Source organism: Aspergillus pseudonomiae (genome assembly GCF_009193645.1).
Source record: "Aspergillus pseudonomiae strain CBS 119388 unplaced genomic scaffold BDV37scaffold_9, whole genome shotgun sequence".
NCBI classification, from domain to species: Eukaryota; Fungi; Ascomycota; class Eurotiomycetes; order Eurotiales; family Aspergillaceae; genus Aspergillus; species Aspergillus pseudonomiae.
The window spans coordinates 401266-422329 of NW_022476001.1; the positions used below are offsets into that span (position 1 = coordinate 401266).

Here is a 21064-nt window from a genome sequence, read left to right on the forward strand (position 1 = left end):
TTTTCGGTTGTCTTGCAGCGACCACACGAGCTTGATCGGTGAGAAACATCGCAAAAGGAGGCAGTCAAACTGAGTAAACATCCTCATTGCGATGCGGCTAATGAGCTTCAGGCTGATTCACGATGACCATGTGCGGGGCTTAGATAAGCAACGAAATGCACGATCACGCAATATCGCTTTAACCGCATTGGGAACTACAGAGAAATGTATATAAAAGCAAGAGTCACAATTTCAGATGACTGATAAATACCTTGGTTGCATGGGATTTGCTTTATCAATCGCCTAGATAGGCTTATCAGACTGCGCAACTTTGATTGTCAGGAGAAACTCAATCCTTATCTTCAATTCGCCTCTCATTCGGTTGCGTTGAGCCTATTTCCGCGGACATTTGTGCCCGCAAGCAATCATATTGACTGGGGACCCCTCTACCATTTCGGTGATTGTGGGGTAAAGGAATAAAAATCACTCAACTTCCGCTGATTCTGCCCTCCCACATCTTCACAATCATCTCGTTAGTATATTAAGAAAGGCCATTCGGAACAGCGGGGTTCACCTGCGGTGGCAACTTGGCACAATGAAAGACGCATCGTGCGATAACGGATCTCCAGCACCGTTGCTGACGGCGGTCTATGCTGAATCTCAAGTCCATTTGATTGTCGGTGGAAATCCTCTTGCTGCAGCCCGTTGTGCGAAATCCATAGAAGCCGGCGCAAAGCCGGTCATCATTGCGCCAGACACTGGAGACCTGCATTTCAGCTTGTCCGAGCACATTGAGAATGGTTCCGTACAATGGGTACGCAGAGAATTCCAAGATGATGATCTGAAGACTCTGGGCAGGGAAGAGGTCGACCATGTCGTTGACACGGTTTTTATCACCCTTGGTGGAAGTCACCCGTTGAGTATGTGCTGATCTTACAAGCTACCGAGGAATACGGTCTAATTAATTGATAGGTACACATATCTCGAAGCTTTGTCGGCGGCTTAGAATTCCTGTCAATGTTTCTGATGCCCCAGAGCTATGTACTTTTAGTTTACTTTCTACGTACTCAGATGGCCCTCTTCATATTGGGATTACGACCTCAGGGCGTGGTTGCAAGCTTGCATCTCGTTTAAGAAGAGAAATATCTTCTTCCCTCCCCTCCAATCTTGGAGCTGCAATAGACAGATTGGGGGCCGTAAGAAGGCGCCTCTGGGCGGAGGACCATGCAGCAGGTCTGTGCACTGCATCCCTCGAAGGAGATGAGGATGATTTCACCGGTCAAAGCCATACGTTCAACAAGTTAGTGACAGAGGATGACGTCTCTGCGGCAAAGACACGGCGGATCCGCTGGCTCTCCCAGATATGCGAATACTGGCCTCTTCAAAAGCTCGCTGCTATCAGTGATGCTGACATCGATGCCATTCTTCAAGCATACTCGTCTGGTAAAAATAACCTGGATAGCACCAATGGGGTGGGCCACCTACAAAAGAAAGGGAAAATTGTTTTGGCGGGTTCGGGCCCTGGACACCCAGACATGCTCACGCGAGCAACCTACAATGCGATTCAGAATGCAGACATTATCCTCGCAGATAAACTGGTTCCAGAACCTGTCCTGAAATTAATTCCGCGGAGAACAGAAGTTCATATTGCGCGGAAGTTCCCTGGGAACGCGGATCAGGCACAAGAGGAATTCTTGCAAATGGGGCTGGATTCACTGCGTCGGGGACGGTATGTCCTTCGGCTAAAGCAGGGAGACCCTTATTTGTACGGAAGAGGAGGCGAGGAGTTTGAATTCTTCCGAGGTGAAGGGTATACTCCAATTGTCTTGCCCGGAATTACTAGCGCTCTGAGCGCTTCTTTGTTCGCAGAGATACCTGCAACTCATCGGGGCGTGTCCGACCAGGTCCTGATTTGCACTGGTACGGGAAGAAAGGGTGCAGCTCCCGAGCCTCCTACCTACGTTCCCACTCAAACAGTCGTCTTTTTGATGGCATTACACCGACTATCGGCGCTAGTGGAGTCGTTGACTACGCTACCCCAGGAAGGTTCGCGCCCACGAACCCCTTGGCCAAAGGATACTCCGTGTGCGATTATTGAGCGGGCTTCCTGCGCTGATCAGCGAGTGATCCGTTCTACTCTCGAAAATGTGTGCCTCGCATTTGAAGCCGAGGGATCACGGCCACCTGGATTATTAGTTGTTGGGGCCAGCTGCCACATTTTACATCCTCACAAGGACGAGAAGTGGACTGTTGAAGAAGGGTTCCGTGGTTTGGACGACCTACGGAATGAAATAGTCCCGGAGAACGACCAGAAACATGATTAAAAAAGGCTACGTTTCTAATGACGTTTTATGGCTGATGATGTTGCGGAGGCACTGGAGCTCTGGAGTTGTATATAGAGATACCCATATGTACTAGATTTCACGAGGAACGTTGCTGGTTATTATCGATAATTTCCCTATGTATATATTTCATTTCTCCTTAAGTTCAAATAACTAACGGTAAAATATCACTAGGTATCCAGATAACTTCTCAGTCTGCGTAGTAGTATGTTCGCAGGAAACATAAATGCCAGATACTGAGTTTAATATGTCTAGGTAGGACTGTTGTCTCTGCCTGGCTTTGACGGGACACTCCAGTCACTAGTCAATTTACCCGATATGGAAACTGCTGCCTTAAAGTGGAACTCGAATCACGAGTTCCGGCGCTAAGATAAAGCACGCCAATCCCCATCTCATGAATGCCACTTACCACCGCGCTTTTACCGTCATTAACAGAACCAACACCGTCTGGTCACTACTGTATCATGTCGTCGAAACCTCAAACCTATCTGTCCAATGGACAGGTTCTTGGAAGGTAAAGAAAGAGCCACCTAACGCTTTTGATGGACAACTCACTGACGGACTGTGCCTTATCTCAGCCCGCCCCTCTGGGTTCGCATCAACCGCTTTATCGAAAACATTTATCTCTTCCTGGGCCTCTATTTCGTGAGCCTTTTCTCGGTACGTCATGGATTATATTCTTCTGCCACCAAAATATCCCATAATTCCCCGCGCTGTCCAGCGGCCCTGTCTTACCTTACCACCATCATACTTGTCCATATCATACTGACACGGACCACAGTTTGACCCATACACGGCTGCGCAGAACTCGCGATTCAATATCAACCGTTCCCAAAATCACCCGAATACTAGAGCTCGCTGGGGAGGCAGTGGTGGATCCGGTTCCGGAGGCGGCGGCGGTGGCGGACCCGGTGGATTTGGACCTAGGAAGATTGGGCGTGTGGACGATATTCGGGGGCCAGAGTGCAAAAGTTGCCGCTGAGTTCAATTAGTGGAATTTTGGTGTTTTGAAGGTTAATTCAAGAGTGTTGCGCATGGCACAATGAGTCGTGGTGTTGGGTTGGATTATTATGATACCGGTTTCTATATCTTTTACTTTATTATCGATAGGACGAGCACCTTATATTGGTAGTATTCCCGATCGAAATCCAGAAACAACCCTTTTCTAATGGCCTTCGTGGGCATAAGATGCGGTAAGTTGTAACTGTTCTCCATGTGATGCTCATTGAGATATCATCACGTGACGATATTTCTCCGCATTTACGAGAGAGAAATTCGCTATCCCCAGAAATTCACGACAAATCCAAACGTGCTCTTAAACTACTTAAACGTCTGAAATAGAGTCTAAGTCTTAGAGTTGGTTGAGCTCGTGATAGCATTTGACAGCACACATCTACCTAACCTGTGACAGTTTCCCTTACAGCAAGATGTCTATCCCAAAGGACGACGGAGAGTGGGCTGCTCTGATTTCTACTATCAAAGCCTCACTTCCGGAGAATTTCCCGGAATACCAGACACCATTACCATCTGAAGTTAATCGTACGATCGATCACACCCAGTTGGCGTTGGCTGCGACAGAACAGCAGATCGACCAACTGTGCGCCGAAGCGCTTCAGTACCAGTTTGCGACTGTCTGCGTCCGCCTGAACCATGTCCGTCGCGCGGTACAGGAACTCAAGGGAAGTTCCGATGTGAAGGTGGCTTGCGTTGTGGGATTCCATGAGGGCATGTATGAAACCTCAGAGAAAGAGCAGGAAGCCCGGGATGCAGTTGAGCAGGGAGCCGCCGAGCTGGATATGGTTCTCAAGTATCCTCTGCTGAAGGAAGGAAAGTATACGGATGTCTACACAGATATACTGGGTGTGCGAAAGGCAGCCCCGTCGCCGATTAGACTGAAGGTCATCCTGGAGACTTCGCAGCTCACACGCGAGGAGATTATTGCGGGGTCTGTCATTGCGGATGTGGCTGGTGCTGATTTTATCAAGACCAGCACGGGATTCAATGGACCTGGTGCCAACATTGACAACGTGGCCCTCATGCGAGCCACTGCGGGTTCGGTAGGCAATGGATGCAAGGTTAAGGCTAGCGGAGGAGTGCGATCAGCGGAGGACTGTATTCGTATGCTGAAAACAGGAGCTGAGCGGATTGGCACTAGTTCCGGGGTGAAAATCATGCAGGAATTGAAAGGAGAGGCAGTTGGTGAGCAAGGAGCGCAGCAGGGTGTATATTAGGGTGATGCGCAGGCATTATGATAGTGGCCTGTCACCAAATCTGGCATGTTCCTGATGATCCAAAGTGAATCGGAAACTGATTGGTAGTGGTACCTGAACCTGTCGACCTCCCTTTCTGGATGGTGAAAGTGTAGACAAATTAAAGTGCGGCAGGCGCCAAAGGTTCCATAAGGCGGTGGAGACCGACGTCATCAGCAACCATCCTCATCGGTCAAATCATCTCGGTGTCCATAATAACAAACCTGTCGATTAGTCAAAGGGATTTTGTGCGAAATATTTGCGATCCAATACAAAACACAGATTCTTATCCCATGCTCCCCTCGTTCTCTGCTCCAAGACCCCCTTCATCCCCTCACCCGCGGCCCAAGATGCGACGTCCCGGCGTTCCCAAGGTATATATATACTTCCGACTTCTCCACATCCCTTACAGCCAAGTACTGACTCAATTGGTCTTAACAGAAACGCAAGACCTCTCATTATCACGACCAAACCGATTATAATGGCCATTCAAGTAATATTTTTACCTCGAAGCCTACCGCTGTTTTTACCCCAACTGGTGGCCGATCGCATACATTGACTGTCGCTATCCCAGGCAGCATTGTGGCCAAGTATGTAAAGACCGTGTCGCATGACTAGTTTCGTTTCTGTTTCACTGGGACGACACAATAGAAAAGTGATACTAACGAGGCTCTTAAAAGTTCTCATTCTGTGGAGCAAAAGACTATTTTGGCTGGTATCATCGCACGTGCTCTCGCTGTCTTTTGTGTTGATGAGGTAGTGGTGTTCGATGACGATGAGAATAGTCCGCGCGATGAGTACCACGGCCAGGGAGATTATTACGAGTCCCCTATAGACAAAACGAGTGACGAGCTCAACGGCAATGACTCCTCCGCTAAACGGTATACCGGATACTCGGACCCATCGCATTTCCTGGCGCATGTACTTTCATACCTCGAGACCCCACCATATCTTCGTAAACATCTCTTTCCGATGCACCCGAATCTTCGCGGAGCTGGCTTACTGCCCAGTCTCGATATGCCACACCATCTTCGTGCCAACGAATGGTGTGACTACCGTGAAGGAATTGTGATATCGAGTTCCGATGGTGAGGGGCAGAGGAGGCATAGCACACAGATGAGCAACTATCACCATAACCGTCGTCATTCATCCAGTAGCCCTACTAATTGTAGTGCTACCGTGGTCGATACCGGTCTTCCTAAAAAGGTCGTCCTCCCGGACATCCAGCTGCCTGAATATGCCCGTGTAACCGTCCGGTTCTCCGAGCAGGGTCCCGAGCACTATGCGCAGCCCGTACATCCTTCTACTCCTCGCTCTGAAGCTGGGTACTATTGGGGCTACTATGTGCGTCGCTGCCGATCTTTGTCGTCTGTATTCACCGAATGCCCATTCGACGGTGGTTACGACCTCTCCTTTGGAACTTCCGAGCGAGGCGCCCCAGTCTATTCGGTTCTAGAGGAAGAACGACAAGAGCATGATAATTATGACCGGCGGAAAATCCCCCCGGACTACAAGCACCTCCTTGTTGTGTTCGGTGGTGTAGCAGGGATCGAAGCGGCAATTCACAATGACCCTCAACTATGCGACATGGAAATTCGCCCGACCGAAGCTGGGAAGCTTTTCGACTACTGGGTCAACCTTCTTCCTGGCCAAGGGAGCAGAACCATCCGCACCGAGGAGGCCGTTTGGCTGGGCCTGACGAGTCTCCGGGGCTTAGTGGAAGGTACCCATCGGCCGAGACCATTGTATAGATCGAGCAGCTTTCGTTCTTCGACGAGCTACGAGTAGAGTTGTATTGGCACTTTCCAGGTGATGTTTATGCTGCATCCTCTCTTCCTTGATATATTTGTTTGCTCTGCTATGGTGCCGTCCGGAGCGGATGTGCAAGACTGTCTTGGCCAACAGTGGTAATCGTTATCTTTTTATTACTTGCCGTCACCAAATATGCCATCATGTCATTGACCGACGATCAAACGCTCAAGAATGCGACTTGTCACTCCTGTCACGCAAAGAATTTGCACTGCTCCAGCGTATTAATTGACTTATCTAGTATGTATTGGTATTTTGTCCTTCTCCTTCATTCGTGGAATGATGATCCGACATCATCTGGAATTCTGTCGCGTCGCAGTTTATTCCTTTATCTTTGGCGATGCTTCTGGAATGGGCGTCTGGGAAATTGGTTGATTTAGTGTAGCGTATGGTGGAAATTAAAGGCACCACATTTCATTTCAAAGCATTCCGTTGTTGGGTTGTCCATTTATTAGTCACTTCATTGCGAGGAAACAATAGAAGGTAGAATAAGCGCCACGGTATAGCAACTGTGGCGTCAGTCATTCCTATATACAATGCGTACAAACAAAGTATAACCTAACGAGCCTCTCACCATCTATGAAGTTGAACCTTAACTTTTGAACCAAGCGCCTTCGTAAATCAAGATAAATTAGACATGACAGGGCCGTGCACAGTTTATGGAAAAGAATTATGACAGGAAGAAGATTGTAAAACGACAGATAGCAGTAAAGAGTAAAAACAATCACTCATCACTGCTCTGATCATCCGAGTCACTGGTCTGCATAGCTTCCTCGGCTTCCATCCTTCGGACGATGGCGTCGCCTTTCTTTCCCTTCTTCTCAGCCGCAAACCAAGCCTCCCGTTTACGGGTCTCGCGTTCTTCTTTCCGGGCTTGTCGGATGACCTTTTCTCTCTGTGCTTGGTCTTGTTTCTGGTGGAGTTCGTTGATGTAGTCGTTTAGATTGGCGAGGTCGGAGCGAAGCTTTGTTACCTCGTCTGTAGTGAGTTGACGGGCGGCCTCATTGGCTGTTGTTTTCTTTTTGAGGGCTGCAAGTTCGCTTTCTAGGTTTGCTATCTGTGAGTCCTTTGCTGCGAGGTCCTCATAATTTGTGGCTTGTGTCATCATGGGCGAGCCTTGGGCGGTGCTGCCTCCCGGTTGGTTAAAGGCAGCTAGCTCAGCGAGACCTTCTTCGATCATTGAGTCGGGGAAGACAGCTTGAGTGAAAGCTTCTGTGAACTGGTTTGTTCGCTCGGAGCCATCGAGGTTCCTTGCTGTGGCGGGCTTGAATGATGTTGAGTTGAGGAGGTGGGTGCTGAAGGTGTAGTCGGCAGGTACGGCGCCTGCAGCTTGAGATGATTCCGACAGGCTACTGTCGTATCGGGGTTTCACGATTGTGTGTGCTACCCTTTTCAGATCCTGGCCGGGGTTGGGGAGGCCAGCCAATGGGAGCATATGAAGGTTCGTCACGGGATGTGTGTAGTCTGCTACGGTCGTGGCGTATTTCTTTCTGCCGACATTCCATGAGAGTACTTTTCCGTTCTGGTGGCCCGATAACAGGGTCATTCCATCGTAGGAGAGTGAGAGCGACTGCGCGGCGCCGCAGTCGGCGGACGGCGGGGACCATTTCTCTTCCGCGGAGGGTTGGGCGGGGGTAGACTGTAACGATGGGTCGTGGAGAGGATGTTGGAAGGATTGGGATTTGTATAAGTCCACTGATTGGATGCTGCCATCTTCATAGCCGACGTAGAATGCGCGGTCAACTGGATCAAGAGCTAGGGAGACTGCGCTGGAAGGCAAGAGGAACGTCCGCAGGACGCGTCCGGTGCGATAGTCCCAAGCGATGGCTGTGTTATCCTGCGCTGTCGAAACGGCGACGTTGTATCTCCCGGAGCTGTGTCCCACGGCAAGTGACGTGATAGCAGCGCGGTGGTTCGAGAATGTACGGATGGGGGAGTTTGGTGGTTGCCGATCCCGGCCGGATGGGAGCTTTGTGAAAGAAAGGATGTCGACTAAAGACCAGACATGGATACTGGCATCGGAGGAGCCGGATAGAATGAAATTGTCACTGGGGTCAACGACTAGGGTGGTCACTGGGCTCAGATGGGATGCTGTAGTCGCGACTTGACGTCCAGTGCAAGTCTATTAATAGAGCTCATGTTAGATTTGTTCGACCAATCGCTTCTTCCCCCGCATAGTGACGCAGTAGATTTAAGTTAAACTCACTTCCCATAAGATCAGACGGCCCCCTTCGGTACCCAAGACCAAGACGTCGCCATTCTTGCTCCCCGCAATCGCAATGCTGCGAATGCGCTCCGGGAAGGGAATAACGGCCTCTTGATTCCCTTTCTCCCTGCTGTACACGTGGACAATGGCTTTCTCCGCCTGAGCTGCGTACACATGTGACGGGCTCACAGCCAGGCAATTGGCCGGAGTCGAGCTCTTCTTGAAGGTGGAGCGGAGGTTGGGTGACGGTTGAAACTCATGAACGCAGATCCCTACATCGCGGAGACTCGCTGACGCCGGGGCTTTGCCCGACGTCAGGGTAGCCGCAATAAAGCACTCCGATAGCATGAGGAACGCTGTCGAAGGGCAAAGAAAAATTATTCGAGTCAAAAGGGGTGGCGAAACTGGCAATGTTCCTGCTCTTTTTCCCGCTCTACATTTTTTTTTCTCTTAGGATCGGCGATAAAAGCAGCGATAAAGGTGAAGTTTGCACTGTTTGTCTCGGAGGTGATTGATCGCCCCAAAAGGGAGATGGACTATCGAGTTACTATCCTCTCCTGTCGGAGTACTTTTCCCGGCGATTTTTATGGACTGTTGGGAAAATCACATTGCACCATGGTTCCTTTTGGAATCCCTGGTCTCCCTTCTAGGAGACCTCCTTTGATCCCTGATACAAGAAGTCTATTCCTTCGCTAACATGAAGCATGACCCTCGTGACAACAGACTGGGAGTTGAGGCTACCCGTAGCAAGAAGCCCAAATTTTAAGTAGACATCGCGCGCCCCCGGATGGCATTTGTGGCATCTTAATATTGACAGTCCAGATCTCCGCAATTCCAGACCATTGGAGGCTTTGCACATGCTGGTTATTGCGGCCACCTCCAATAATGGAGCAGATCACCGCGCTCACAACAATTGAAGCAAGGGGGTCATTCAAGGGGCTCCGACTTTGATTGCCCGGTGCAACAGTCCTGCTGAAGATCGGTTCATGGCGTCTTTTGCGGGTCGCTTTCAGAGCTTTCACTGTGTCCCTGCGGCGGCTTGTCTCAATTCATTCCGTAATGACGAACGGCAATGGTCCTGAAGAGCGGATCCTCCACGTTGTGACGCTCCTGCAGGTGGCGCATATCGAGGCTTAGAGCCAATAGTCATCGCGGCTGTTCGATCTCACCTCTCTCCGGAATGCAAGGACGGTAGGCATAGCGACCCTTTACAGTTCTCTCATGTTCCAGGGTGTTTGGTGACCCTCTGGAAGGGGCCAAAGGCGCATGCCCTACATCTAGTATTCTGTGACCGCCAGGTAGACAAGGGATGACTGAGTGCAGCTTTGTTTGCTAGTATAAGGTCTTGTTGGCCGCCTCTGTGGATCAAACTGTTGTTGCTTCGCTCTATTTTGGGTATCCAAATCATCTTTTGAAGATTCGTCCCTGTTGTGTTATTTACTCTACATTCCTCGCCTGGCATGTCCACTATGGACTGCACTCTCGCAAATATGGATGCCAACCCAAGATTCTATCATCACCAATATTCTGCTTCCACAAATAACATTCCCACATACGCGAACAGGAACACCCCCTCGTACTACGTAACAGATGAATATCCCACAGACCAAGGAAACGATATAGCATACCCTCGCTATTCGCCAACATTTCAGCCCTGGAGGAGACAACAAGCGCAGAGTTCTCTCTCATTCATCCCTTCGACGTCTCCTCTCCCGGAGCAAAGTGAGTACACAGCGCAACACAAACGACCAACAGAGCGCCTATCTGCCACCCCTGCCTCGCCGTTCCGGTCCGTGCGCAGGATGAAGCAACCTTTCCAGCTGCGCTTACCATCATCTCCATCGGTGGAGAGCATCCAGTCTGCTGCTAGAGAGTCCAGGCTATCGCAAACTCCATCTGGAAACCCAATGCTGCGGACTTGTCGATCAGATCAGAACATCACGACGACCAACATGGCAGCATTTGGACTCCTTCCAAGCCCCCCTCTATCAGACTCGAGGGAGTCACAGCCGTCGCCATCTTCTGCATATTTTTCCCCCAAACCGGACTCAGACTTGGACACTGACCATGGAACCCCGAAGAGTAGCGTTTATACGCCAACAACGATTTCGAGTGAGGTCTATAGCACCCATGGAAACGAGGCGACTCCGAAAAGAGCAGGGGACACGACGAATGTGCACATGGCACATTCCAATCTCATGAAACAATATAGCTCCCACAATGAAAAATGGTCTCCGGTATCTACTGATTGTCCACACATGTCTTCGCCAGCTCTCTCTTCGGATGTAGATGCGTTCGAGAGGAGAAAGTTATCCGGATCTTCCTTAGAAACACAGCGGAGCAGGTCAGGGACAGTATCGAGTGAAGAAGGAAGCTGGGTCCCAAGTAACTTTTCGTACTGTGAGGACTGGCTCCAAAGGGCACCCCTGGAATTAGAGACTACGGGAGAAAAATCAAAGGAAAACAACCGAAGAAGAATCCAGATAGTCCAACAGAGCCCTCCGCCAACTGAACGTAAACGCGAGATGAAGGCTCCTGCGGATGAACCAGTGGTAGGAATTCTCGAAGATTGTTGACCTAATATCTACTTACACTGTCCTAGATGTTTGCGGTCGCTAGCAAAACCAAGCCAAAGCTCGTTGATATATCGCGACAATCGTCTCCCGCCATGAGCTGCTCCATCCCAACCCCACCTCAACCCCCAGTGCCTTCAACGCCGGATCTGGGTCACCAAGAAATATCTGCCTTCAGCCCTGACACACCATTGGAAATGTCAGACAGCGGATATGCTACTACTGATCCATCTTGCGATTCCCCAAGCGACCCTAAACCGGACAAGGAGGATGACTTCATACCCGTAAGCTCGGTAGGAAGCATCAGTGAAACCGCTGTCCGTGATAAGCCAATGCGCAGTGTCGCATCGCCAAAACCACCTCCAAGGCCAGACGTAGTGTACAAAGCTTACTCGCCACCGAAACCTCGGCGTTCTGTGCCTTTGTCCAATACTGCCGAACATGGCGAGTTGAAGAAGTGGTGGGATCATGAGTGGGCAATGGATCAGCTGGAACATTCAATCAAGGAGTACCCACGGTGCATGCTTAGATTGACATCCCCGGTTATCATACTCGTTCGTCATAGCGACGAAAAGGACATCTTGCGCAGGTTTCGCCAAATCTTTCCAGATGCCGCAGATAATTTATTGGATGGTCTCTGTGCAGCTCTAATAGCGCGGAACTACGTGCTCTCATTAGCATCATCCAAACGAAAGACTGCACCTCATGGCCATCGCCCCAACCTATCTCGCCTTGACACTGTCCCTGAGAGAGGGAGCGCGATGTTAGCTACGCCACTTGCCCCGTCATCGCCATCGCGAATTAGAGATCGAGTCTTGGGGTCGCGGAGTGGAGAGCTCAACAAAAGCTTAGACCGAATAATTGACGATCTGCTGTTTGCTATATGTCGCAAGCACGACGGAACGTTGAAGTCCGCTGTGCTCGTCTTAGCCCAAGTCCTGGAGACCAAAGCCTAGACTATATTTCCTTCCAACATCTGTATGCTCAATTGATTTATTGACCTTACGAGCCCCACTAGTACCTTCCTTTTGCTGTCTTACAATTCCCAGGTTCAAGCATATTCCCCCTCTCAATTTTCTCTACTCAGCTCATATCCCTTCCTTTCCTTTCCTTTCTTTTTTTTGTTTTACTTCTGTATCCCAGATTGCATAGACCTCAGTCGCTTTCTCTCATTCGTTCAATCTTGTCTTTACTAATGTATTATTGACCATCTTGCCCTTTTACTACATATTTCATTTTGTCGATCTCTCTTGCGAACAAGTTTTCGACCACATCTCCACCTTTATTTCCTCTGTCTATCTAGTCAGCCATAGTGGTTAATTTTATAATCACTAATTGAGTATTGCTCAGCCTATATATTGAACAATGATACCATTGCATTGGCATAAGAACCTCATCCACGAATCATAGATCTCGTATTTCGTATATTAGTTTGATGCCATCAGTTAGGGCAAATATGTACGCCTAGGCACTAGGGGCTCTAAACCGAATAAGGTTAAACCATGCTGAGTAAGGGCAGCGGACTTCGTTATCATGTCGGAGCTTCCCTCATCTTTCCCGCGGAATTCAACTTTCGCAACTTTGCAAGTTGAATACCATCACCATGGCTGCATCGACGAACAAGCTACGTTTTCTCTATTCCTCTGCGAGGGCCATTCCTCAAACCGGGTCCATTGCCCCGGTCTCCCGCCGCACATATGCCACAACAGAACCTTCGCCGTCCGCCACTGGCGCACCGGCAGCACCCCGGAGACGGACAAACTTCACAGATAAGCTGAATGCTGGCCCTTCCTTCGCAGATTTCGTCTCCGGAGGCGAAGACAACGCTCCGCTTGAGCCTTCCGAAGCATATGCCCTCAAAACCGCCATGGTCGGCCCCGCCGGCCGCAAGAAGGAAATGACCCGTTTGCCTTCGTGGCTCAAGACTCCGATTCCAGACTCCCAGAACTACCAGCGGTTAAAGAAAGATCTACGAGGTCTGAATCTGCACACTGTTTGCGAAGAGGCTCGGTGCCCCAACATCTCCGATTGCTGGGGCGGTAGCGACAAGTCCGCCGCTACCGCCACTATCATGCTCATGGGTGACACCTGTACCCGTGGATGTCGGTTCTGCAGCGTGAAAACCAACCGCAACCCCCCGCCTCTCGATCCGCATGAGCCGGAGAATACCGCCGAGGCGATCTCGAGGTGGAGTCTGGGATACGTGGTGTTGACAAGTGTGGATCGGGACGATCTGGCGGATGGTGGCGCTCGCCACTTCGCCGAGACGGTTATCAAGATTAAGCAGAAGAAGCCCAGCATGCTGGTCGAGTGCTTGACGGGTGACTACCGTGGCGATCTGGAGATGGTGAAGCTGGTGGCCCGGTCCGGGCTGGACGTCTATGCGCACAACGTCGAGACGGTCGAGGCTCTGACTCCATTTGTCCGTGACCGTCGCGCAACTTTCCAGCAGTCGCTCAGCGTCTTGAAGACTGCGAAGGAGGCCAGGTCCGATCTGATCACTAAGACCTCCCTTATGCTCGGTTTCGGTGAGACGGAGGAGCAGCTCTGGGATGCTCTCCGTCAATTGCGGTCTGTTGGTGTTGATGTCGTTACGTTCGGTCAGTATATGCGCCCTACGAAGCGTCATATGCCTGTGCATGAGTATGTTACGCCTGACCAGTTTGAACTCTGGCGCCAGCGCGCCCTGGATATGGGCTTCCTCTACTGTGCTTCTGGGCCTTTGGTTCGCAGCAGTTACAAGGCTGGTGAGGCGTTCATCGAGAATGTCTTGAAGAAGAGACGTGCTGCTGGTACTACGGGCGAGTCCGTTACGGATAGCAAGGTTGTTGTCGATGAGGCTACTCGGTGAAATCACTTATAAACTTCTTTCCTTATTGTGTACTTTCTCTCGGCGCAGGTTCAGGTTGGCTTTTTATCAATTTTATGAAATGTATTGATAATGACGGGCATAGGCCGTCGTTCGCATATATTTGTTACTTGGGATTTGGGAGGTAAAATAGAAGCGTCCTCCGGGCATGTCCTGAGAGATCATTGTGTTCAGCACTCATATTCAGATGGAATCAACGATATAATGGGCATATTCATTCAGTAATGTCCGTGGCCTTCCTTATATGTACCCGAGTCCTTCACACCACTACGCCTACGTTAAATGATTTCCTCTAGGATCAACTGTCCTCTCGACTACTCCCGCCAGAAAGTGAAAACGCAGGCAGCCCATACGTGTGTACCAAAGCCGAGTCCATCGGCTTAGGAAAGAAAGAAACCGAGGAAAGTGCGCCGATAAACCGGTGCTTCTGTAAGTCCCTGCTGACAAGATCCAAGTAAAAGTCTGCACCTGGAGAAGTCTCCACGCAGGCTTTTCTTGGGTAAATATCATTTGAGATAGGACGTGTCTTTTGTCGTGTTCGCAACACACCTACGGCTTCTGTGACGCTCATGCTACTTCAGCAATCAGTTCCTTGATATCCTCCTTGCTGAGACCCAGAAGGTGAAGAATGTCCACCATGGTCTCCCCGTTCAGACGAGTGGGGGCTTCGAGTTGAACCATGCTCTTGGCGCGCCAGGCAACTCCGAGTCCAGCAGTATGGAGCATGAGAAGGTCATTGGCTCCATCGCCGACAGCAGCGGTCTGGGCGATGGGGATGTTGTTCTCGGCCGCAATGGACTGCAGGAGCTTGCGCTTTTGGCTGGCATCGATAATAGGGTAGGTGGGAACGAGTTTTCCCGTCAGAGTTTGAGATGCTTGGTCTACCTCGAGCTACACATACTTATCAGTATACCGGACCATCGAATAGTCCAAGAGAGCTCTAAAGAGGTAAAGGCTCGAAAGAATATAATGGACTTACGTGATTAGCGAATGCATAATCGATGCCAAGCTCGCCGGCCAACCACTCAGCAAGAGGCTGGAAGCCACCACTCAAAACTGCCAATTTACATCCGAGAGCCTTCAAGGCCTTGCACAATTCACGCGCACCAGGCGAGATGGTAATGACGGACTTCAGCTTCTCGAAAACATCCGCTGGTACTCCCTTGAGAAGACTGACACGCTCCCTGAGCGATGCAGAGAAGTCCAGCTCGCCGTTCATAGCGCGTTCCGTGATCTCCTATGGCACAGGTTAGCACTCACGAGCGCATTTGATAAAAACAAAAGTGCTAAGAAAGCATCCGCAGCGAGACTGACCGAAACCTCCTTCTCTACGCCAATGAACTTGGCAATCTCGTCAATTACTTCATTCTGGATCAAAGTACTGTCCATGTCGAAAACTACGAGCCGTTTGTGACGGCGGAAGACGCTCTCCTTCTGAAGCACAACCTCCACATTCCACTCGCGCTCGAATCGCCATATGCTCTCGTGTTTGCGCAGGTCTGCGAATGTGAGGTATTCCGGGTTGGGGGGTGGGGAGAAAGTGACTTCTACTACGCGCGGGTGTTCATTCTGGTCGAGGCAGCGGTGGGAGGTGTTCATGCGCTGGTACGGGGTCGGAAGGGATTCGAGGATTTGGAGGAAGTTCGTCAAGCAAAGTTGCGACACAAATGGACCGTAAAGGTGGTCTAATGGTTCAGGTTCTGGCGCAGGAGGCTCCCGGGGAATCTTCTCAATATCAATTGTCGGAGCCGAACCCACAGGAACCGTGGGGGACGGAAGTTTAACGCCAGCCCCAGCGTTTGACGACGAATCAGGATGGAGATGGGGATGAATTGGATCCGACGATTTATAGTAGATGGTTGCGACAATTTGCGGGGTACCGGTGGGAAGAGGATTCACTTGGTGGTTGAACAAGCTGTGAGTGATGCCGCTGTCGGTCACTTTTTCGGGATCTGGGCTTATTGGGTTGAGGGACAAGGATCCTACTCCCGACTCGAGGGAGCTCTCAAGGATATTGCCAATGCTGCTAATGGGGACCGAGGGCTTGTATTGTTGATGGTCATGAAGGAAGGAATTGCTCCTGAGCGATTCCTGCAGTGTCGGCCGTTGTGGACGTGCGGTGGGGTTGTCCGCTGCCATTTCTTCGCAAGATTGACTTGAGGATGTTGGAGTGAAGCAAAACCGAAGAAGGATGGGGAATGGTATTGCAAACACCTTGCAAAGATGATCAATGGAAGCCTGACCGTACCCTTGAAGGAGTAGCTGTCAAAGAAGACGTCGCCGTGGAATTGTAAAATCGACCCGTTTGCTGCAGGCCGATCCGCGGCACGTGGCGGGGTGTCTTAACCCAAGTCCGCGTGATGGTCACATGATTGATATGGGACAAAGAGGTCTCACCGCCCAGGCAGAATTGACGGCACTTCAGCATCAGCAATTTAGTGGCAACACATGAACGGGTTCATCGAGCAACACCATGAAAATGGAGTGAGTGGGGTACAGGATACTTTCACTGCACTGTATTCCAGAGTAGCTTAATAATGACAGGTGGGACAAACTAGCATGACTTTAATCCCTTCGTTCTCTTTCTAATGCTAATAACTACCAGGCCAGTCATATTCTTCAACAAGGGGAGGACCCTGCGTACTACATGAACAATAGATGCAGAGAGGTTCCACAGACCACTGCATTAAAGTGTCCTACCCCGGATGAATGTTTTCTCCTCAGGACATTCGACCATGTTCTAGAGAACAGGAGCAAGGGATTTATCAGCAGCCTTGCGCTGTCTTGTACTGAGACCAAAGCATTCCGGGGACCCACAGAGACCCAAGACGCAGGTATTGCGTGATTTCCCCAGGACATGAGGGAATTGAATTTTTCATCATGCTCCCCCGAAACCGCAGGCGGTCACAGACTATGTCGTGATCGAGCACGGCAGAATCCATCGGCATGTATGAGGGATTCACCAGCAAGATCAGGTTCCGATTGCCGGTGATGTCGTGCTCGCCCCTGTTTTCTTATATCTGACCGGTCGTGGACTCTCCTCTCCGTGTTGTGATGATTACTATCCCACATCATCTCACGCAAATTGGACCTGATCATTTGTCATCCTCTTCCATTCATCCATAGACATATAGACTTGCTAGAATCTCTACTCTTTCCCTTCCAATACTCTTTCTCTTCCATTAGATTCAACTCTACCCAGGTCACGTTGCGAAGATGCCTGCAAAGATGCCTGACACCTACCCCTCCCACGCTGAGGACATCGAGTCTAAGGACAACGCCACGGACTCTGGCTATGTCAGTGGTAGCTCGAGTGACGACTATCTCCCCGAGATTGTCTTCACGAAGCCACACCTGCAGTTTCTCAACAGACAGCTGCAGTTCCTCGAGCCTCAAGGTTAGTATAGAGTGACCCTCCTCGGTCCACTAGGTAGATGACTAACAACTTGCTGTAGATGTCTTGAGATGGTGTGTTACATCACTTCCTCACCTCTTCCAGACCACCGCGTTTGGCCTCACTGGACTCGTCACTCTTGATATGCTTTCCAAGCTGGAGGTCCCTCGCCCTCAGATGGTCGACCTCATCTTCCTGGACACTCTTCATCACTTCTCGGAAACCCATGCTCTGGTTGACAAGGTTCGCCAGAAGTACCCCTTGAACAACATCCATGTCTACAAGCCCAAGGGCCTGAACTCTGAGGAAGAGTTCGCCAAGAAGTACGGTGCCCATCTGTGGGAACGGGATGACCAGCTCTACGACTGGGTTGCCAAGGTAGAACCTGCCCAGCGTGCCTACCGTGAACTGAACGTCCATGCTGTCCTTACCGGCCGACGCCGTAGCCAGGGTGGCAAGCGTGGTGACCTTGACATCATCGAGGTCGACGAGGCTGGCCTTATCAAGATCAACCCTCTGGCCAACTGGACCTTCGATCAAGTCAAGCAGTACATCAAAGAAAACAATGTACCCTACAATGAGCTGCTTGACCGTGGCTACAAGAGCATTGGAGACTACCACTCCACCCAGCCTGTCAAGGAGAACGAAGATGAGCGATCCGGTCGCTGGAAGGGCCAAGCCAAGACCGAGTGTGGCATTCACAACCCTCGCTCCAAGTATGCTCAATACCTCATGGACCTTGAGCGCAAGCGGCAAGAGGAGGCCCTGTCTCAGGCCTTGCAGAATCAATTGACCACTGCTCAATGAACATGGTCTTCAGTCACCTCCGACTTGCATTGATAATGGCGTTTGGGATTGGGAGTTCTAGTATCTAGCGACACAGCCTTGATTTTCTTTATTATTACACAGGCACAGGCCTTGAACATATGTTATTATGACTTGGAAGACTATCTGTCATGGGTGGATTTAATGGTGCAAAAGATATCTCATGCCAGCCCCGCTCCACAAAGGAGCTTGTACATAGCGGGTGGCTTTTTTGTTTTTCTTTTCTTTCTACAAAAGCTGGCCTAGGGGCCGACTATGATAATGATTAGCATGATAGAAATGACAAGACCCTGATATTGTCTTGATTCTCGATTCCTTTTCTCTGATCGTTTGTGGTGTTTTTTAAGTCATGTGGGGCCCAAGCCCTAGAAAGTTGGTTCCCGACGAACCATTCTTATAGTTCTGAATTGCTTCTAGATTTGAAACAGTCACCTAGACCCGCAATCAATTATTAATACCTAATGTTAATTACATTTACTGGAATGGTCGTCTTTAGTGCCAATACAATTGTCTCTCTTTTAAATATAGCTATAGTACATATACCAAACGCACCCCACTTGTTGTCCGGTACAGCTGACTAGCTTCAAATCTAAGATAGGCCAATGCCTCCTCATACATACATGTTCGGATCCACGACAGGTCTGAACATTTCTTCGCACCACACCATCCAGTTCCTCTGCAGATCCAAAAAAAAATTTTCTATGACACTGCAGGCAACAACCCCCAACATCAGGCATCCACCGCCACCATCCACTTGAAGCTAGTATTAAACTTCCCCCAAATAAGGTTCTGATTGGGGGCTTCGTGTACCATGCGCTTCAGTCATCCGTCATAGCTCTTTATTTGATTAATGATACGAAATGATTACATATCATGAGTCACGCATGGGCTGGTTAACTATAATCTGACATACGAGATAAAGAGACTGGGCATCGGATGTAAGCCGCTAAGAAGTTGGGGCGGAAACGACTGTGGACAAGCCCAGTCTATATCTGCCGCTCGGACGGAAACGAGTACAAAAACGGAGGAAAAGTATACTACTGCACAACTAGATTGTTGATAAATAATTCATTCAACATGTCCGATATCGAGACTATCCATGTGATTTCCAAAAAAGATAACAGCCAACATGCTGTTGTCACTATTGAGAATCCCTTAAGGCAACTGCCACCTTCGTCGGTTCGCGTGCGGCCGCTTTTACTCAGTTTGAGCTCCAATAGCCTTTCCTATGCACGTGGCGGGGAGAAACTTCATTGGTATGTTATGACATATGATTTATCAAGGGCTATGCTAATGGGGCTTAATCGCCAACTTAGGTGGGATACCTACCCCGTCCCAAGTGCAGCACCGGCTCCATACAACGACCAATCGGCGTGGGGGATCGTCCCGGCATGGGGGTATGGCACCGTGCTCGAGAGCACGACTGATATCGCACCTGGATCGACACTCTGGGGGTTCTGGCCGACGTCAGGACTCCCGACGGATCTTACGCTGATCCCGGGCGAGCCGCGCGGGCATTGGATTGAGGTTAGCGAGCACCGGCAACGTCTCATGACCTACTACAACCGCTACGAGGTCGTGCAGGAAGATGATCGGGATAACATGGCCTGGGCTGCCTCCATGATCTGGGGCGCCGGGTATCTGCTCAGTGAGTATGTCTTTTCGCCTACAGGAACGCCTGTCCATCCCTACGGTGGTGCGGCTGGGCTGCCCTGGACTACTGAGGATGCGGACTTGTCGTCTGCGGTTGTTGTTAATTTGGCTGCGTCGACCAAGACGGCGCGCTCCTTTACGTATAACCTTTTGTGTCGGCCCGCTGGGTCCGGGCCGTTGGGTGTCTTGCAGATTACTTCTTCGCCTGAGGCTCTGGAGCGCGCTGCTGAGCGGCAGATTGCGAAACGTCAGTTGGTCGCTGGGCCGGTGAAGGCTCTGGCTTATTCTGATGTAGATCAGGCGGTGCCCTGGTTGGTTGGCCTGAAGCCGTCGAAATTGGTGATTATTGATTATGGGGCTCGGGATAATGTGCTTCTGCGACTTCGCGAACTGGTGCAGACCCATGAGGCGCTTCAGAACTGCAAGGTTGTGATTATCCAAGTTGGAGGCCAGCAGAAGGTATGATATACGTCAAGACCGTGTTGCGACTGTTGACTGATAGCCATGTAGGTGTACACAGCGGATGAGCTGCGCGAAGCCTATGCATCTATCCAAGCGCTGGGCAAGATTCAATCCAATGCGTCTACTACCCGGGATACGGCGATTGAACTTGACGGCCCCGATGCGTTTTTCGATAGAATGAATCAGCGGTGGAAGCAATGGCTTGATGATCGCGCGTCCACGGTCTCTGACTTGCGTCTGGTCTGGGGTAAGGGGGTTGCAGGCACCGAGGGGATATACGGCGGATGGGAGCGGCTGACGAAGGGGGATGTCCGTCCAGAGGAGGCGCTGGTGTATATGGTCTAAGGGGAATGCGGTTGTTTGGGCTAGCAGCGACTTCGTGAGGTCGGACTCTCCGTAGAGGGGTTGCAACAGCATACTCCGTAGAAATGTCTATTATGGAGTACGAGACCCCTGTTTGCAAACATATTGTTTAAAACGGTAGAGCTCAATGTCATAGTTCTCCACTTAGTCACTCTGTACGTAATAGGAATTGCGGAGCATAGGAGGAAACGCTGTCAGCTCCTATCAATTCGCCTTGTGTACTCCATATATTGTCCTCCCATATATCTTGCCCAGTATCAACACAGATGACATGTTTCACAGGGCGAATCTTGTATCAACGTCGCGCGAGCTGCGACTCCTAGGGGAACACGAACGCATG

General features: G+C 50.3%; 9 protein-coding genes across 9 annotated transcripts; 7 read left to right on the forward strand and 2 right to left on the reverse strand.

Annotated features, from left to right (window-relative positions):
• Positions 1–305: 305 nt before the first annotated feature.
• On the forward strand, positions 306–2432 carry BDV37DRAFT_223550 (putative siroheme synthase). Its single transcript, XM_032080216.1, has 2 exons — positions 306–899; positions 952–2432. Exons 1-2 carry the CDS (start codon positions 575–577, stop codon positions 2301–2303), a joined length of 1677 nt encoding a protein of 558 aa, XP_031945167.1. The 5' UTR covers positions 306–574; the 3' UTR covers positions 2304–2432.
• A 353-nt stretch (positions 2433–2785) lies between these two features.
• Positions 2786–3303, forward strand: BDV37DRAFT_279633 (uncharacterized protein; the record flags this gene model as incomplete). Its single annotated transcript, XM_032086374.1, has 3 exons — positions 2786–2835; positions 2900–2981; positions 3103–3303. The coding sequence occupies 3 exons, from the start codon at positions 2786–2788 to the stop codon at positions 3301–3303; spliced, it is 333 nt and encodes a 110-aa protein (XP_031945168.1).
• Positions 3304–3748: 445 nt separating this feature from the next.
• BDV37DRAFT_268981 (putative RNA methyltransferase-domain-containing protein) lies at positions 3749–6358 on the forward strand (the record flags this gene model as incomplete). The annotated part of the gene is made up of 5 exons (XM_032084272.1): positions 3749–4543; positions 4725–4776; positions 4853–4944; positions 5012–5160; positions 5251–6358. The coding sequence occupies 5 exons, from the start codon at positions 3749–3751 to the stop codon at positions 6356–6358; spliced, it is 2196 nt and encodes a 731-aa protein (XP_031945169.1).
• A 549-nt stretch (positions 6359–6907) lies between these two features.
• Positions 6908–9095, reverse strand: BDV37DRAFT_223598 (putative ribosomal assembly complex component Ipi3). The gene is made up of 2 exons (XM_032080218.1): positions 8586–9095; positions 6908–8501 (listed from the first exon to the last, which is right to left on the reverse strand). Exons 1-2 carry the CDS (start codon positions 8931–8933, stop codon positions 7104–7106), a joined length of 1746 nt encoding a protein of 581 aa, XP_031945170.1. The 5' UTR covers positions 8934–9095; the 3' UTR covers positions 6908–7103.
• A 650-nt stretch (positions 9096–9745) lies between these two features.
• Positions 9746–12459, forward strand: BDV37DRAFT_297487 (uncharacterized protein). Its single transcript, XM_032090338.1, has 2 exons — positions 9746–11137; positions 11188–12459. Exons 1-2 carry the CDS (start codon positions 10046–10048, stop codon positions 12112–12114), a joined length of 2019 nt encoding a protein of 672 aa, XP_031945171.1. The 5' UTR covers positions 9746–10045; the 3' UTR covers positions 12115–12459.
• A 273-nt stretch (positions 12460–12732) lies between these two features.
• On the forward strand, positions 12733–14301 carry BDV37DRAFT_223622 (lipoate synthase). The gene has a single exon (XM_032080220.1). It carries the CDS (start codon positions 12762–12764, stop codon positions 14007–14009), a length of 1248 nt encoding a protein of 415 aa, XP_031945172.1. The 5' UTR covers positions 12733–12761; the 3' UTR covers positions 14010–14301.
• Positions 14302–16418, reverse strand: BDV37DRAFT_223621 (phosphoserine phosphatase SerB). The gene is made up of 3 exons (XM_032080219.1): positions 15342–16418; positions 15007–15264; positions 14302–14918 (listed from the first exon to the last, which is right to left on the reverse strand). The coding sequence occupies exons 1-3, from the start codon at positions 16164–16166 to the stop codon at positions 14595–14597; spliced, it is 1407 nt and encodes a 468-aa protein (XP_031945173.1). The 5' UTR covers positions 16167–16418; the 3' UTR covers positions 14302–14594.
• Positions 16419–17065: 647 nt separating this feature from the next.
• met16 (phosphoadenylyl-sulfate reductase (thioredoxin)) lies at positions 17066–18714 on the forward strand. Its single transcript, XM_032080221.1, has 2 exons — positions 17066–17424; positions 17483–18714. Exons 1-2 carry the CDS (start codon positions 17244–17246, stop codon positions 18226–18228), a joined length of 927 nt encoding a protein of 308 aa, XP_031945174.1. The 5' UTR covers positions 17066–17243; the 3' UTR covers positions 18229–18714.
• Positions 18715–19086: 372 nt separating this feature from the next.
• On the forward strand, positions 19087–20851 carry BDV37DRAFT_223644 (DUF2855 family protein). The gene is made up of 3 exons (XM_032080222.1): positions 19087–19502; positions 19563–20358; positions 20410–20851. The coding sequence occupies exons 1-3, from the start codon at positions 19324–19326 to the stop codon at positions 20704–20706; spliced, it is 1272 nt and encodes a 423-aa protein (XP_031945175.1). The 5' UTR covers positions 19087–19323; the 3' UTR covers positions 20707–20851.
• Positions 20852–21064: the final 213 nt, after the last annotated feature.

Coding starts and splice junctions, on each gene's coding strand:
- met16 (XM_032080221.1), top strand. CDS start 17,244: ATGCCTGCAAAGATGCCTGACACCTACCCCTCCCACGCTGAGGACATC. Junction 17,425..17,482: donor GCAGTTCCTCGAGCCTCAAG/GTTAGTATAGAG, acceptor AACTTGCTGTAG/ATGTCTTGAGATGGTGTGTT.
- BDV37DRAFT_223598 (XM_032080218.1), bottom strand. CDS start 8,933: ATGCTATCGGAGTGCTTTATTGCGGCTACCCTGACGTCGGGCAAAGCC. Junction 8,502..8,585: donor GCCGTCTGATCTTATGGGAA/GTGAGTTTAACT, acceptor CTCTATTAATAG/ACTTGCACTGGACGTCAAGT.
- BDV37DRAFT_297487 (XM_032090338.1), top strand. CDS start 10,046: ATGTCCACTATGGACTGCACTCTCGCAAATATGGATGCCAACCCAAGA. Junction 11,138..11,187: donor CTCCTGCGGATGAACCAGTG/GTAGGAATTCTC, acceptor ACACTGTCCTAG/ATGTTTGCGGTCGCTAGCAA.
- BDV37DRAFT_223621 (XM_032080219.1), bottom strand. CDS start 16,166: ATGGCAGCGGACAACCCCACCGCACGTCCACAACGGCCGACACTGCAG. Junction 15,265..15,341: donor GCGTAGAGAAGGAGGTTTCG/GTCAGTCTCGCT, acceptor CCTGTGCCATAG/GAGATCACGGAACGCGCTAT. Junction 14,919..15,006: donor ATTATGCATTCGCTAATCAC/GTAAGTCCATTA, acceptor AAGTATGTGTAG/CTCGAGGTAGACCAAGCATC.
- BDV37DRAFT_223644 (XM_032080222.1), top strand. CDS start 19,324: ATGTCCGATATCGAGACTATCCATGTGATTTCCAAAAAAGATAACAGC. Junction 19,503..19,562: donor GGCGGGGAGAAACTTCATTG/GTATGTTATGAC, acceptor TCGCCAACTTAG/GTGGGATACCTACCCCGTCC. Junction 20,359..20,409: donor AAGTTGGAGGCCAGCAGAAG/GTATGATATACG, acceptor ATAGCCATGTAG/GTGTACACAGCGGATGAGCT.
- BDV37DRAFT_223550 (XM_032080216.1), top strand. CDS start 575: ATGAAAGACGCATCGTGCGATAACGGATCTCCAGCACCGTTGCTGACG. Junction 900..951: donor TGGTGGAAGTCACCCGTTGA/GTATGTGCTGAT, acceptor ATTAATTGATAG/GTACACATATCTCGAAGCTT.
- BDV37DRAFT_223622 (XM_032080220.1), top strand. CDS start 12,762: ATGGCTGCATCGACGAACAAGCTACGTTTTCTCTATTCCTCTGCGAGG.